A 16,035-nucleotide genomic window follows, 5' to 3' on the forward strand; every position below is an offset into this window, starting at 1 on the left:
CCTTGAATACAATGGCAACAAATAGCAGGAAGTGGGAAATGGGAGGACTGTCATCAACCAACTGTATTAAATGTGTCACTGCCAAGAGGGCCCACATGACTGATGGGAAAGTTTTCTATCAGTATCCAATATAACACATTATAATGGCACTACACTCTCAAGAAGCCTCCACAGATGTAGGCTAAACTGGTCAGTAAACCATTAATGTGCAGCTGTACCAGTTTGCCTTGGTCATGTATGGATGCATCACAACAGTCTCTAAGGGCATCAGCAGCCTCCAGGGCTACAGGTCAGGTCACAACGGTGCAAAATAGGTGCATCCACCCTCCCTTCCATCACAAGATCACAGGATCCCCCACACTTCACTGTTTGGCATCATCCATCGATTCAAGCCACGGGACGGTTGCCAAATATTAATTAAAAAGAAAAATCAGAGCGACATAGAGAATAGTGTTATCTTACCCCAGTAGGCTCTCCGTAGGCTGTGGCTGCGCTGTGGTCCAGCAAAGCGGCAGAGGGGTCATGATGGAGAGTGGATACATCAACACAGCGCACATCTCCAGTATACTGCGGGCTGGGCTATCTCCACATCCAGGCAAAGGGAGTTTGAACAGACAGGCTCTCTGTTTGCTCGGGAGGGTCTTTTCTCACGGGCTTGCTTGCTCTCTTTCTCTCCCCAGTCCCGGTTATATTGCCTCTGGGGGGGACAAACGCAGACAGCGGCTGGTAGAGGCGGCGACTGTCGCGAAGCTCCTTCTGTCAGGAAGTCAAAATCGGCTGAGAATCAAACGACGGACCGCCAAAATAACTATGCGCTGTTTTAATATCAGTATAAGGGAAAAAAGAGGTTTCTACGCCCCAGCTTAGTCCGCCGCTGATACAAGGGAAGGACCAGAGAATAGACAACAGCATAAAGTTCATGTTCATAGAGCGTGTGCCACGTGGCTCGCTGCAGCCAATCCCAGAATGGATTCAGTCGTAAACTTTTATTACTCAGCTGTAAATTTCTCCCTTTAACAACCAGGAATGTTTGCACCCATCTTTTCCCCTTCTCCTTTTTTCGATCACACAAAACTAAAAATGGACAGACAATATGCAGTGCAAATGCTGAAATTTCCGGGCATCGCAAATTTTGACGCGAGTCAGAATGAGACAGATCCCGTGATGGATGAGCTGTATTCCATGATGTACCCAAGCAAGCCAAAAAAAAAAAAAAAAAAAAGTGAGATAGGCCTATGAAAATACACACCAGGATGCTACCTACTCAAACCAAAGTAAAGGCAGGCATGAGAGAGAGAGACAGAGAGAGAAAGAGAGAGAGAGAGAGAGAGAGAGAGAGAGAGAGAGAGAGATTTCCCACTTCCACATTAGAAGCTTTTTTTTATTGATTTGAGCCGATTATGGTTATATAGCGGTGAGAAGACAGGTTAACTTGCAAACTCAAGGATAAACCACCCAGCGTCAAGTGTAGCCTATATCGTCCAGGTGCAAAGATAATTAAGTTAATCTAAACAGGAAAATGATAGCAAATTCACTATTTGGAAATATTGCACTCTGAAAATTTTACAAATCGAAAAGTAGGTGAGGTTAGAGCCAGCAGAGAAGATGCCATATCAGTCATCAAACTTAAGACAAGGAATCTATTGAAATCAAGTTTGAGCTGTGCTGCCAACAAGGGCGTGCATGTAAAACCCACATTCAGGAGACAAATGACGCCTCTGGAAAATGATTACATAAATTCTGAGGTTTTAATTTCCAACGAGAGAACTGGATACTATGAGAAGTTGGTGGGCACAGGATTTACAAGAAATGTCCATCACCCTCAGCGGAGTAATTGCATCGAAACACAAGTAAAAACGGTGCAAGATGATCTCGTAAAAGAGAAAATGGTGCAAGATGATATCAGAAAATCGTTCAGTTTCACATCTATTAGTACCACATAGCTTTTACTGCTTCCATCCCCCTGACAGAGCCAGAGCTCTCAGCTTTTAAAGAAACCTTAACATGAAGTCTCAATGTAGCCTAACTATAATAATAATGATACAATAAAACAACTCCCCCTGTTCAAATAAATATGAAATATTGAATTACATACATGGATGTGCGTGCGTCTTGTCCAGGCAGGCCGTGCAGTCTACACTGAGCCTGGGCACATAAAGACAAAGGATATAGACCCATTCAGGATAATGCGGGCCGTGCCTTTACACCGCCAATAAAGTTTACAGCAGGTACACTAAACTTTATTGGTAATGTCAGTCCTCTGGTAAAAGTGCACACACAATGCCCATCGGTGGGGCAGAATAGCTGTCACTTGCAGGAACACTTCCGGAAATTTCTAAAGCCAACACGCACGCAAATGAGGCCGCTTTGAAAGAAATAAACACCCTGGATGAAAAGGCCGCGTTTTAGACAACATTGTTTCATTCAACATCAAAAGAAAAATTAAGACAAAAAGGCTCAACAGCCGTAACGTCAAGATCTGAATCTAATGCTTTTGTGTAGTCTAGGCCAAGACCTACATAGTGGGGAAATACTGATAATATGGAAAACAAATCTATATATTAACAATCAGTGTAAGGGCCAACATCTGCATATTTTTAAGGATTAAATGCGATCGAAAAGATGGCGTTACGTTGTGCTGTTGCGTTTTTTTGTGTGTGTGTTTTTTTTGTTTTGTTTTGTTTTTTTCAATGAAATAGGCAAAGCTGCTCTGATTTGCCCTCAGTGTTGCTTTGGATCACTTATTTCGTTAAGCCACACTAGAACTGCTTTCAATTAATTTTGTGGACATCACGCAGATTTTCATCAGCCCAGTATAGCTTTATGTGAGAACGCTAGGTTTTAGCAACAAAACAAAACAAAAAAAACAGTAATTAACTGAAGATTTTTTTAAGCAAAGTTGACTTTATTTACTTTTATTCTGTCCGCAAAAACCTTTTGATTCTATTCAGGCCTTCATTTCACAAACTATGTTAAATACCTGCATACATAAAAACAAAATGTGCATTTAAAAAAAGAAAGAAAAAGCATGAAACCATGAAAGAAAGAGAGAAAGTAAGAAAGAAAGAAACAAAGAAGGACCTTAAAGTAACTTTGAGGAATAAAAGTGAGTTAGTGAGAGTTTTCGACCCCTCACATATCGCAGTAGCCTCCAAGGTAAGGTGTTTGCCTCCTATAATAGCCTATAGCATTGCCCTATACACATCGAATAGATCGCTAAGTGTTTTTTTTTTTTTTTTTTTTTTTTTTTTTATATAGTGTGTTATATATATTTTATTGAACCGATATAACGCACTTATGTAGCCTCCAAGGAGTTTTGAATAATTCAGATTTTTTAAAATTGAAACAACGACACAAAACGACAATGGTTTACTTGAAAAGTGTTGTAATTGCGGAGTAATTCCGTATTCAGGATGGTATTAAACAAATATTTGGCTGGTGCTCAGTTGGTGGAAGAGCAGTCCACTCACAGTGAAGGGACAATTCGCATTCGCAGGCATAATGATTGTTTCAAAATATCGACCTAAAAGTACAGAAAATAAGCATGAGAAAGGCTACATTTGTATAATCAAATGGGTGCAGACTATACTTTATGTAACAAAAAAAATTGAGTGAATTCGGTGACACTGTTGTGGTTCTGGGGAATAATGGAGTAGTGACACTAAAATGGGACAAATATTATTTAGGTGACTGTTCACACAATGTTAATCGAAACAATACGTCTGAGCGTATAGAGAAGGACGGGACATGACGAGATATTTGGGGAAAGCGCTACCTGCACTTGGTCTTTTATTCGGTTTCATTTCAGAGCGCTGATGCTGGCTAGAGGTCCGTCTATAACTGAATTCCAACAACAGAGGCTGCAACACCTTGCCTGGTGAAGACAGCTAGATTCCCATATGTTTTGCAATTATTTAGTCTGATTATTATGGTAAAACACCAGGAGTTTCTTCATATAATCTCGAACAGCTATTATTCATCCTAAGATTCATTAAGAAAAGCATTCTGCTCTCCCTGAAGAGAGGAACTTTCTTATTAAGAGGATGAATCAAACGGGCCAGCCTTTGGAGAATACACATGCTGTGAATGGGATTCACAACCTTTCCTTAAAAGGTAAACGGTGGCATCTGCAAAAGTCTGTCTGGCTTTTTTTTAATCAAATAAGTTGAGAGTTTAAATTACTTTTATTCAAGAGGATAGTCGAGGCGCATTCCCTCTCTTCACTCCCTACGGTCTTCAGTAAACGCTTTGGTTGCATATGGGCTAAAAATCAAACCATCATCAAAATACATGAGTATATTTGTAATTGCCAATTCTCTCATGGAAATACTCATAGTTTTTTTTTATTCACAAATACCAGTTGGAAGTGATCCCTATGCGAAAATGGGGGGTCATGGTGAAGCCCTTAACGTTACCATGAAGCCAAAGTTTATAAAACATCATAACTGTCGACTGAGAGCTTACCATAAATACAGTGAAGAAGCAAGAAAAGAGTTCTAGTGGTGAAGGGGGGGGGGGGGGGGTACAATAGGTGAAACACACTCCATACACATCCCGTTAGCCTATAACTTGGCATATGTGTGCTCTTTTTATGTGTGGGACTTAGGAGACGAATTCAGTGACCATGGCTGTAGTATCAGAAAAAAAAATCAGAAATGTATGTGAGCCATCTTGTTTATTCGTGATTTTACATCAACAACAATGGCGGGGACACACAATTCCGTCTTTCACAGGAGAAAACACCAGGAAACGAGCATACTGTTAACATCAATATATAACAAGACGTACATAAAGATTATATTCAGTGCAAAACAACTACGCTATATCACCAGCACATTAAAATAAAAATTCCTTACTTTAAAATAGTTGTAATTGTAGCAGGTATTATCATACACAGTAATGTGCGTTATAGGCAGTTTTAGTTGTTGGGGAAATAGCTTTCAATCAAAACAGAGCAATGCCACAAGTATGGAATATAAATTCTGCAAAGGCAAGGCTCTGTGTTTAGGTAGTGCCGTGGTACAATCTCAAAATGGTTTGCTTGGCTTTGAGCTAATTGTCTTCCCAAGACTCACAAATTGTCTTCAACAAGTGTATACTGTATATTGGGTAAATACTACATACATAACTTAATAATATAAGGTCGATATATAACACTTTCAAATAAAACCATATGAAATCTCTATATTCAGAAATCTCTATTGCAATTTCCCCAGGTTTAGGTAGCATCAAAGGATTTCATACGATTGCATTTCCCTGGTAATCCTAGAAAAAAGATGTCTGAGGAGCTAATGGCTATCTTTGTCTAAGCCATTCACATGAAAACGAGTAAAACAACAGTAACAATAATAATAAGAAAACGTTTGTGGTTTATACATGGGCTGCTACAGCCAATGTAACTGCTGTGATGATGTTGAACACTTATACTACTAAGTTAGGCCTACATTTCGCTTATAATTTCGGAAAGGCAGCTATTTTGAAATGAGTTCCATGTTCTTTTAAATGTAGGCTATTAAATATTTACAACACAGGTCGGCGTTGGTCATATCTTTGATCATGTTTGGCTATGCTTTTGTTATGGTTATGAAAACTTAAGTTGTAAAAGTTGCCAAGCCATTTTCCGTGTAACATGCGTTTTAATTTACCCCTTTGGCAAGGGCGTTACTTCTATCAAATAAGATATTGCTACAAGCGTGTGTAGCTACTAGTGAAATCCAAATGGCTATTCTAACCATGTTTGTATCAAGGTAATTGTAAGAAGGGAAATTTTTTGCCTATTTATGACAGCAATATCTGTGGGATTCCTGTCCCCTCTTGACAAAATGAAAGGGTGGTCATAAAGTTGACGCTCTCTGCCTCCTTCTGACTCCTCGTCTGTTTATGGGACCTCTCTTTTCTCTTTTTCAGCCATATAACCATAAAAAAGACCATAAAATCACTCCTTGGTCTCCGCTTTCTCTTCCGCTTCTTTCTCTTCTCCCTCTTCCCCTTCACCGTCCTCGTTGCCCTCTTCCTCGGCCTCGGCTTCAGCCTCTCCTCTCTGACCCGGAAACTTGTCTTTGTTGTTCTCTTTTTTCCATTTCATCCTCCTGTTCTGAAACCAAATCTTCACCTGCCGCTCGGTGAGACTCAGGGCGTGGGACACCTCGATCCTCCTCTTGCGGGTCAGGTAAGGGTTGAAGAGAAACTCCTTCTCCAGTTCAAGAGTTTGGTAGCGACTGTAGGTTTGCCTTCCATTCCGTCTTCCTGGGGCTTGAATGAAATAAAGCAGGAGGTTAGCTGGACCGACCAAGGTCCCCTAAAAAACATTCCAAATGAGTAATTAATTCTAAAGTCATTGTTTCGTCACAATGAACGTTTAGAATAAAAAACGATCAGCTATGAAATTTAGTTTTGCGCCTTAACAACTCATATTTACTCATATAGCGGGAGGAATCCTTATTTTAGGTAAGCTGTGTAAATTCGATTTGGAATCCAATCACAGTTATATTTATTAGGCTACACAAAGCCTATACACGAAGCAGTAGATCCCTAATTAAATGTGTAGTCTGTAAATAATAGTCTATTAATTAAGGAGCATAATAATAGTATTTTCCTCTCCTGTTTGCAACAATTCATGTGATTATTTCTATATATTCCTGCAGAAATGATCAGCTAACTGGAACAATTCCTACCAGCGCCTATTACAGCTGATTCTATTGATGGTTATTGGGTGAGTATTGGGAAAATGTCTATGGTGTAACAATAAAATAATGGCTGTCAAATAATAATAATATAATAATAATATGTGGCTATCAATTAATATATAGATCTATCAATATGAGCAAATTTGTGTAAAATGCTCTCATGTCAGTGGTGCCATATGCCTAGACACATAAATCCATATAAATGCACACTGTTGTAAGTTTATGTTTAAACTGATAGATGTGTGTATATAGAAAGAGATTTAGTGTTATTTTCCACATTTACAATTGGGCAAAAGTCTGATTAAGCTCGTTCAGCCATACAAGACACACGAAGACACACACATATATATACACACACACACACACACACGCAAGAAAAAGAGGGAGAAAATGAAAAGCATAGAGAGAAGAGATAACAGTACTTTAACAAGTGATGGTGACAGACAAATAGTTAAATACCTCTCTGGGGTCTGCATATAAAAAAACATAAAATGAACCTTGTACCTGCTTGAGGCAAATGTAGATAAATGTAGGCTAGCCTGTGTAATAGCCTGAGAAGAATGACCCATGAAAGGAAGAAGTAATATCTGCAAAGCCGTTATGATTATGGCTGTGCGTCTGAGCCACACTGGGCCTGTGTCTCCCATTCCCTCAGATCCCCTAACCCGGTTTCTACATGATCGGGGCATGCTGTGTTTCACTGGGCTAACCTCTCTGTCACTCTACTGGGGTTGCTAGTTGTGGCCTATGGTACCATCTTGTTTTAAGCCAGTGACACGTTCAGCCTTTCCCTACAGCATTTAGAGTTTGTGAAATATCTTATGACAATGATAATTGACTTCAAAGAACTGGTGTCATGAGCTGTGATCAGCAATTCTGTTTTTAATGGCACTTTTCACAGCAACAATGCAACCCCGGAATGGAAATGTGCATTAGAGTTGTAGGCTCAAAGTCAAGTGCTCATGTTATACTTATTTTGCTTTATCTGTGACACACACACACACACACAACACACATAGACACAGGCACACACACACACAGGCATATTTAGCACACATGCACACAAACACAAACAAACATACACAGAGACTCACACGCGCGCACACTCAGGCGGAGAACGAGCAACACAGAAAGAATATTAGGAAATAATTGTATAGTTCTGACCGTGGGGTCTCATCCAAGGAAACATAAGACTGGGAGAGGAGTTTTGATTTAAGTGGCCTTGTCCTTCTCCGGGGTTAGAGCTGCTCGACGATTTACAGTCTGGGTATTGCGCTAGGCTTGCGTCTTGCTGGGTACCATAAAGCGTTTGCCTCGGAAGGGCTTCATATCCATAAAATTTCGTTGCGTCTCCATGGCAAGCCAAAGCGCAGGGGTTTTGCTGGTATCCGGGGTTGGAGATCCCTGTGGTCCCGTGGTGGAAAAAGTCCTGCACATGATGGGACGGGTGCTGAAAGCCCGGTGCAGCTGCTCCGGGTCCGTACACCAGCGTGTGGCTGCGGGCAACGCTTTGTGGAAACCTGCAGTCATAGTAAGTTGGCTCCAGCGACTCGCCGCCTTTGTACTTGGAAAAAAGAGGGTTAACAAAATAGGAGCTCATGTTTAGTTTGCATCAAGCAGACGGGCTCTCTCGCAATAGAATATCTCCTTAGGATGATGGCAGCCTTTTGTTTAGGGTCCCAACTCGCACAGCGCACACAGCAGACAAACCGGAACTAGGAGAAACGCTGCCCCTTTGGACAATCTACGGCAGCTCACTCTCTCTCAGCCGCTCCTCTCATCGGATTTCTCTCGTAGTCTTCAGTGTTTTCCAGTTTTTACAAGCTCAAACCCAGCTCATGGCATGTGCTTTGGATGTGCGTTAGCTAAGGTTAGCGCTGGCTTGCTCCACCGGCACAGTCACAGACGCTGCTCTTTTCTTTCTTTTTTTTTTTTTTAGCTTCCCACCCAACCAACCCCTCCACCCCCCACACCCCGAAACACCCCCTCCCCTTCATCTTTCTACGACCGGTCAGACGTGGGCCTGTACACCTTGAGAGGAGCTGCACTAATCATCTCCAACAACCTCAGAGGCTTTAAGTATGATCAATGTTATATTTATCACAATAAAGGTATGTTGGAATCAACGGAGTAGTGAAATTGTAAAAAGTAAAGGTTTTAAAATATAGGGCGCTCTTTCATTGGTCCAAATTCATAGCGTAACCTGTGTATTTAGGTTATGCACATAAAGCTGGGAATGTTTAGTCTATAATAACTGGTATAGGTCTGCTGAGTTTGGATTGCCCCTCTCACAGGCCATATTGGAGGTTTATACGCTAAATTACAGGCTATAGTTGACCTTTTGATGGCCCAGCAGGATAAAATAGCATTAGAAAGTTCATGAAGTCAAATTATTGCAACAACAACAGAAATATCACTAAAACTAGGATACAAAAGTGTGCAAAGTGTGCAAAGTGTGTGTGTGTGTGTGTGTGTGTGTGTGTGTGTGTGTGTGTGTGTGTGTGTGTGTGTGTGTGTGTGTGAAATAATGCATACAAAGAGACAAAACATCCTCTGCGTTGTAATCAAGCAACGGCCAGGGCAACACACTCGCACCATGCGCAGTAAAACAGCGACACACGCAAATATAAACACGACCTATGAATACTAGCTGCCACTTACTGACCCCGTAAAACCTACGAGGATAAGTAGTAAATCTCCCACGTGGAGAAGTTCATAAAATTTTACATTGGATGTTTAGCTATAATCAGCGCATATATTCCCAGCTCAGCAGTTGTATAGGCTGTCTCCCCAAATATGCCAGTGTGGTTTTTGTGGGGTTACTGACGATTTTAACACATCATCGTAAAATATGAAAGGCACACAGAGCAAATTTATAGACTTTTCACACTCTATAAATATGCAGATTGCCAATCGTTGTTACAAACTTCCTGGGGACTTTGAACTGCTGGCACTGACAATTTCAATCGTCAAATATTAAAGATAGTATACATATGACACAGTAGCTTTAATGTTTTCAACGGCCCGAGAAGGTAGGCTTAATCTTACTATGTAGGCCTTAAAATTATTATTATCATTATCACTATCATTATTATTGTTATTATTATTATTATTATTATTATTATTATTATCATTATTGTTGTTGTTGTTGTTATTGATGCTGCTACTATAATTATAACTGCCGCTATCATTATCGCTAGTATTATTGTTGTTGTTACCGTAGCTATTGTGTTATTCTTGTTACAGCTACTAATGCTATAAGTGTAAGTGTTGTGGTCTCCTATTAAAGTGTGCTGTCTATAAATCTAAATATTGCCTCCTGACTCCTCTTTGATGTTATATTTGTTATAGTTAGTAGAGCATATTTCACGGTGTTATTGCATTTTTCTAACTGTCCTATTGCCACACAAAAAAAGACAGACAGAAAGAAAAAAAAGAAAAAGAAAAGACTGAAGGTATCACAAGACAATTTAAGCCTATCTAAATGTAAATGTTTATTGTAGTCGTGAGACATTTTGCTGGAACTACAGTCTGTTTGAGCCAAACTACATTGTTTGCAATGGGCACACGCTGCAACAATGCCATAAAAGCCCACATCCTTACCAAACTTAGAAACTAAACAAAAACCTAGTGGGACGATAACAAAAGTATTTCTGTGAAATTCAGAGTGTGAGGTAAATGAATAAATAAATAAACTGATCTGACCTGATGGTCAAATAAAAGTGCCCTTTTTAAAATAGAAATATATAAAAAAACAATTGTTTATCTATACATTTTGTACCCGGCACAAAACCAGTTCACAGCATTCCTGAGTGGTACTTTGTGGCCTATTACACAAAATGCGGTGAGTGACCATATTTGTCATTTTGTCATCGATAGGCTACTCTTCATTTTTCAGCCAAGCCACAGAGCATGCTGTAAAAGCCAGGCAAGAGACAGGACCTCGGTCAAAACGTGGACCGACAGCGTCATCTAGTGTTGACATGTATCCCTAAACACAACTGAATCCACCAATAAGACTGCTGTAATGCAGACAGTAAAGGCCTTCAGTTTGCACAAATCTATGTGAGCTTACTTAAATTCGACCAAACTGCTGTCATTACAGTGAGAGCTGAATCAAAGCATTATTTACCATACACAAACTTTAATGAAACAATTTCAGTCTCATCTATTTTCACAGCAGCCCAGTTGTCGAACTTTCTGATGTCATTTCTTACCCGCTACATGGTCCTATAAAAGAGACAACCGTGGTCTGTAGCACTCATATTTAAGCACAAATAACTATTGACTTTTTCCATCTAATTGTAGGCTAATAGACCTCTCATGTGATGAAGTGCAGGGGGGTTGCGGCTGGCCCATCAGGCAAAAGTCCCCTGAACGAAGCGCATGGCTCTCCTTTGAACGAGTCCACCACCACCGTCCATTAAAACCATAAAGTAATTTAGCCCAGACGTCTAGCCAGTTAGTCGAGTTTGCTTTGTTCGTCTGCATTTGAGACAAACAGCCGAGCTCCAACAGGGCTGTAAAACTGGCATTTTTGTCCTAGCTGTGCGGAAATGCACTGGATTGGGCTTTGAAATTACAGCATCCTGTCCGCATTGTTTGCCACCACAAAAAGGCAATTTAGCCCTATCCCAGGAAACAAATGCGCGACTTTGGAAATTGTTCATCGCTAAAAAAGTCATCTGGTCATTTAAGTCACACAATTTCACAAATAAGTTTGGCGAACATAAGACTTGAAATTTAATGAGCTTATTTGGAAGGCAGATCTACTAATACGACCTTTCTAGTGATGGTTACTGTTTATAGATTAATCATTTCTTGGAAAGGTAACAGTTTTACGCACAATTACTGTTGGCTGTAATATTGACTTAGAGACGTATGTAGCCTACTCAAATATTTTGGACGTCCCATAAGCACCCTTTTTTCTTCTTTAAGTTAGAAGAAAAATATTTTCACGTAATAAATGATAAACGAATAATACACGTGGCTACAGCCAACCAATATTAGTAAAATACTAAATAAAACTATAGACTGGGTTATTTGGCCCAAAAGCGTTGCTAAAAAGCCTATGTTAAGGTAAACTTAGTTTCTTCTGTTGGCTAGACGCAGATGCCGCGTATGAGTATCTTACGTATGTATTTTTTTTTTATTTGTAGCTCTTAATCATTGAATATGTGCGTAGTTACAAGTCCACGCGTGAGACCCTGACAGTGAAATTAAAATAATTTTAAAGAGGCTTAGAATGTGAGGCGCTTGACATAAAGTTAACATTGACAGTAGTTTATTACAAAATCAAGAGACATCGGCCTAATACGGTTTTACTAAACTACGCCGACAACGTAAGTTTTCGGCCTCGTCATTTCTCAACTATCCCCAAGGACAAAGATCATTTAGGCCTTTCTTGTACTTGGATGAATGCCCGTCGGCCAGAAAACATTTGAAACATGTATTCTGGATGCATAATTATGAAGAAACCGTCCATCTGTTTCTAATGTGCATAATGTGAGCATGCGATTTGGTAATTCCGTTGCATGCAATTCTGTAATCAATAAATAGTTTAGCTGCTATTGGAGTGAAACTCTGGCAGGCCTTGTGCACAGACATATTGTAATTACAAAATGCGTTTAGTTGGTATTATGTGTGATGACATCCCTTGAATGACAATAAATACAGAAAACAAGCACTTGGTGATTACGTTTGTATATATTTGCAGAGGCCTATATCTACACTCGATAATTAAACTTGTAGGCTACAGTCAAAAGAATGAGAGATGCACAAATAGTATACACCAACAACTATCACAAAAACACAAGACAGACAGGTCAGATCGCAGATGTTCTGTTTCTGTACAAAATACACCTGCACAACAACGTACAAAGGAAACAAACATGAAAGAAACATTCACACGGACATTATAAATTATGGGATGATGAAATTCAAAAGAATTCAAGTATTCTCTCTCTTATTCTTCGGACAGTATTCAACGTATCCAAACTGCATTTGTATCATTTCTCTTACAAAAGAAACATAAATGTATTTCGAAGCAACTGCAGAATGTGTTGTCCCCATATAACTTGATTTTTTTTTCTAGCGCTGGACACAGAAAGGTGCACTGGAAAAATAATATATTCAGCATCAAATAGTCTTGAAGTTAAGGTTAATACAAAATCCAACAAAGTGATAAATATGAAGAAAGGGATCATTGTGTGTTTTGGTATATCTGTGCTGTCCATGTGACTAGTGGTTATTATGGTTGCTGTTGTCTGACTCAGGTAGTCCATTTCTGGGCAAGATTATTGTTCTTTGCTGTCGGTTTTTTCTTTGTTCATTTTCTTCATCTTCATTCTCCGGTTCTGAAACCAGATTTTGACCTGTCTCTCGGTCAGATTCAGGACCCTAGCGACCTCGTACCGACGGTCTCTGGTAAGGTACATATTGAACAAAAACTCCTTTTCCAGTTCGAGAGTCTGGTACTTTGTATATGGGCATCGCTTCTTCCTTGTCGAGCGAGCATGTATCCAGTTTGCCACTGGATTATCTGCAAATAAAGAAAAAAATAAAGACAGAAAAGCAATGGGTCAACACTGTCAGCCATTTTCAAAACTAAAACAATGACAAATGACAGCCACGAGTGTTAAGCCTTTAGGATATGTGCCCGTGGATTAGCAGCAATTTTGTGGCCCCATTAGATAGTGTTACAATTTCCATAAACTATAGAAACGCAAAGTCTGCCTCCACAAGCTTTGCAGTTCACTTTTTGGGGGAAGGATTCCCAGTTTTAGACTATCCAAGCCTATGCTGATCTACTTCCCTGTCCCCCTAACTTCTGAGTAACACCGTCGTAAAATACTCAATGCGCTTATTCACTTTATTGGCCCATAAAACGGCCTGTGGTTCAAGCCTTTACAGGTCCGTGGTGAAAGTCCTCGAATATGTCCCTAACATTCCTCAAGTTGTTTGGAAGAGGCATGTGAATTTGTTTTGGAGTGAAGTCAGCATAAAAACTACACCGAATTTGCATATATGCAACTGCATGCAACAACAAGCCTTGTGCTTATAATGTTACCATTATTATGTGACGATATTTCACCACCAAGACTCAAATGTTACGTGGTTGTGTACCCTAAGTGGGCCTACTTATAAAAAGAAAGAATAAAAACTGCCCTCAGTATGAGCTGATGTGCCGCAGCCTTTGGCACGGGGGTCAAAATGTGGTAATAAAATGAAACCATACGGCTTTTCCTGGTGCACATTGATGTGAATGTTGGTCTAGCTTCTTTATTCAAAAAATAAAACAAAAAACCCAATAATTTCCTTGTTTTCAAAATTATGCGACATCCTTCCAAATTCAAAGTCTCCCTGCATGTTCTCGAGTCCATGTTTACAACCCCTTCTCCTTTTATAGCCCCTATATTAGCCTACTAGCGTTTGTCTTTTATAGTTCCTAAAGCTATCCCCCTAGCAGAGGCGATTCACTGCAAAAAAGAAAAGGGAGGATAAAGCAGCATATAATCTCACTTTATGGAAGACGTTAGAATACCTCTGAGCAAATATAGTTTTATACCATCCCATCCCAGCTCCCACTCGGCTGTAAAGGACTGCAGGGGCTTGAACTTACTCGGATCTAGCTCCGGTTTCTCGTCTTTATGTTTTCCTGAAGCCAGCAGCTCCGACTCGGGAGAGGGAATATTTTGCTGCGTCTTGTCCCGCATGTCAGTGGATGAGCAGTACAGATAATCCGTGTAGGTGCGTCCGCTGGAACCGAGACACTCGCCAGCTCTGTGCTCCTGAAAGGCGTCGGGCTTCAGCCCATAGTGCCTGCTGTTCCCCGGATATCCATGGAAAGGCACGGCACCGGATATCGGCTCCAGCCATGACCGCATATACCTCGAGTCTGTGCCTAAATGAGGTTGGTGACTGTATGGATGGTAAACCACTGATGACTGGGAGTGTACGGGGGCCCAGGAGGTGGAGAAGACGGGTGGCTTGGGTGCGAAGCTGCAGGAAGGATAGTCAACACACTCCGGTACCAGGGACGTCGGACGAGGGCCGGCTGGGTGCGAGCCGGGCGCCGAAAACCGAGTTGCTGCAAGGACATCCTCGTTTTCATGGTTGATCAAGGAGTCCACATAATAATTACTTATGGGACCCGTGGTCGACATGTCGAAGCTTCCCTGACTCTTTTACATGCATCCGATTATTATATGGAGTGTATGTGTACTTTTTTATCTAGCCATAGAACAATCAAGGCAGGTAATTATTTCTCAGCGCTTCCCTGGCTGCTATTGGCTGCCTCCACAACACGTGATTATATTTACCCCCACAAAAATTGTACAGTGGATCAATGCGCCAGTTATCCTGGGATACCAGTGCTCATATCGGATTAAAGAATATGCTCCCTTGCATTTTCCGTGGACATATTAGCGGAAACTTACCCATATGTAAGTGTATAAAGGTAATGCCGTTGTACCACAGATATAGATATTTCTGTCGGCGCAGCACAGACCTGCGCAGACTACGTCTAAAACCTTGCAAGGCACTATTTGATGGTGTAATCAATCTCTGTCTGGCTAAATCTACCATAGCCCCATGGTATTGCAGTGGGTGTTAATAGTAGTCTAGCGAACTGGTTATTATTGTTAATTGTTTCAATTTTTTGTTTATCAATCCAGCTGCATATTGACTAAATGAATAGTTTATAACTTCCTTTAGAATGAGATTTTTGGCTGTTTGTTGACAGGGCTTCTGAGTAGGCTACATATAGGCTAAATCGACGAGCTAAAGAGGCAAACGGCAGGATATTTGATACACCGGCAATCAAGTTTGCACTATTTGAAAGTAGGGACAACTGACCAAACATTTCCTAAATGGGATTTGCAAAGATAGGAGAGGAGGGGATTCAAATTCTTGACAACCTGCCCACTACGGCGGCTATATTCGGCTAGTGGCCGTTCATGTTTTTATGTCCATCAATAAATTTTTACGAGGACCATTTGATTGTTCATAAACGTGTCGTTAATAAGTCTGCATCCGAGTTCCTCTCTCAACATAAAACCAACACTGTGAATGTGGAACAATTCCTATCAGTCAGGAAGGCCGAAGACAGGAAAGAGGATACTGCTGAGCAGAGAGGGTAAAAAGGTTCGTTAAAGGGCTAACTAGATGAAACCTTTCATAAGAGGAATAATGTTATTGTTGCATCTAATAGCAGGAGTCGACTTTATTAGCCTGTCCACGGTCCAGGGTTACTATACTACAGCTGATAACAACATAAAAATGGACAATCAAGTGAACAAGTTGTAACCCAATAAGCTGAGTCTTGCAGAACACAGACTAAAGTGACACC

General features: G+C 40.5%; 3 protein-coding genes across 10 annotated transcripts in view; all 3 read right to left on the reverse strand.

Moving 5' to 3' along the window:
* LOC115362656 (homeobox protein Hox-C13a) overlaps nt 1–16,035 on the reverse strand; it is a 146,010-nt gene that overhangs the window by 35,466 nt on the left and 94,509 nt on the right. The gene's annotated exons all lie outside the window — the stretch shown is intronic.
* Nucleotides 4,706–8,286, reverse strand: hoxc8a (homeobox C8a). Of its 2 annotated transcripts, XM_030056681.1 has the most exons (3): nt 7,851–8,286; nt 7,191–7,193; nt 4,706–6,252 (listed from the first exon to the last, which is right to left on the reverse strand). In XM_030056681.1, exons 1-3 carry the CDS (start codon nt 8,284–8,286, stop codon nt 5,936–5,938), a joined length of 756 nt encoding a protein of 251 aa, XP_029912541.1. In that variant the 3' UTR covers nt 4,706–5,935. The 2 variants fall into 2 exon arrangements, with proteins under 2 accessions (XP_029912541.1, XP_029912540.1); XM_030056680.1 differs by lacking the exon at nt 7,191–7,193.
* On the reverse strand, nt 12,626–14,860 carry hoxc9a (homeobox C9a). The gene is made up of 2 exons (XM_030056685.1): nt 14,308–14,860; nt 12,626–13,227 (listed from the first exon to the last, which is right to left on the reverse strand). Exons 1-2 carry the CDS (start codon nt 14,849–14,851, stop codon nt 12,983–12,985), a joined length of 789 nt encoding a protein of 262 aa, XP_029912545.1. The 5' UTR covers nt 14,852–14,860; the 3' UTR covers nt 12,626–12,982.

This window comes from Myripristis murdjan, chromosome 7, assembly GCF_902150065.1.
Source record: "Myripristis murdjan chromosome 7, fMyrMur1.1, whole genome shotgun sequence".
Lineage (NCBI taxonomy): Eukaryota > Metazoa > Chordata > Actinopteri > Holocentriformes > Holocentridae > Myripristis > Myripristis murdjan.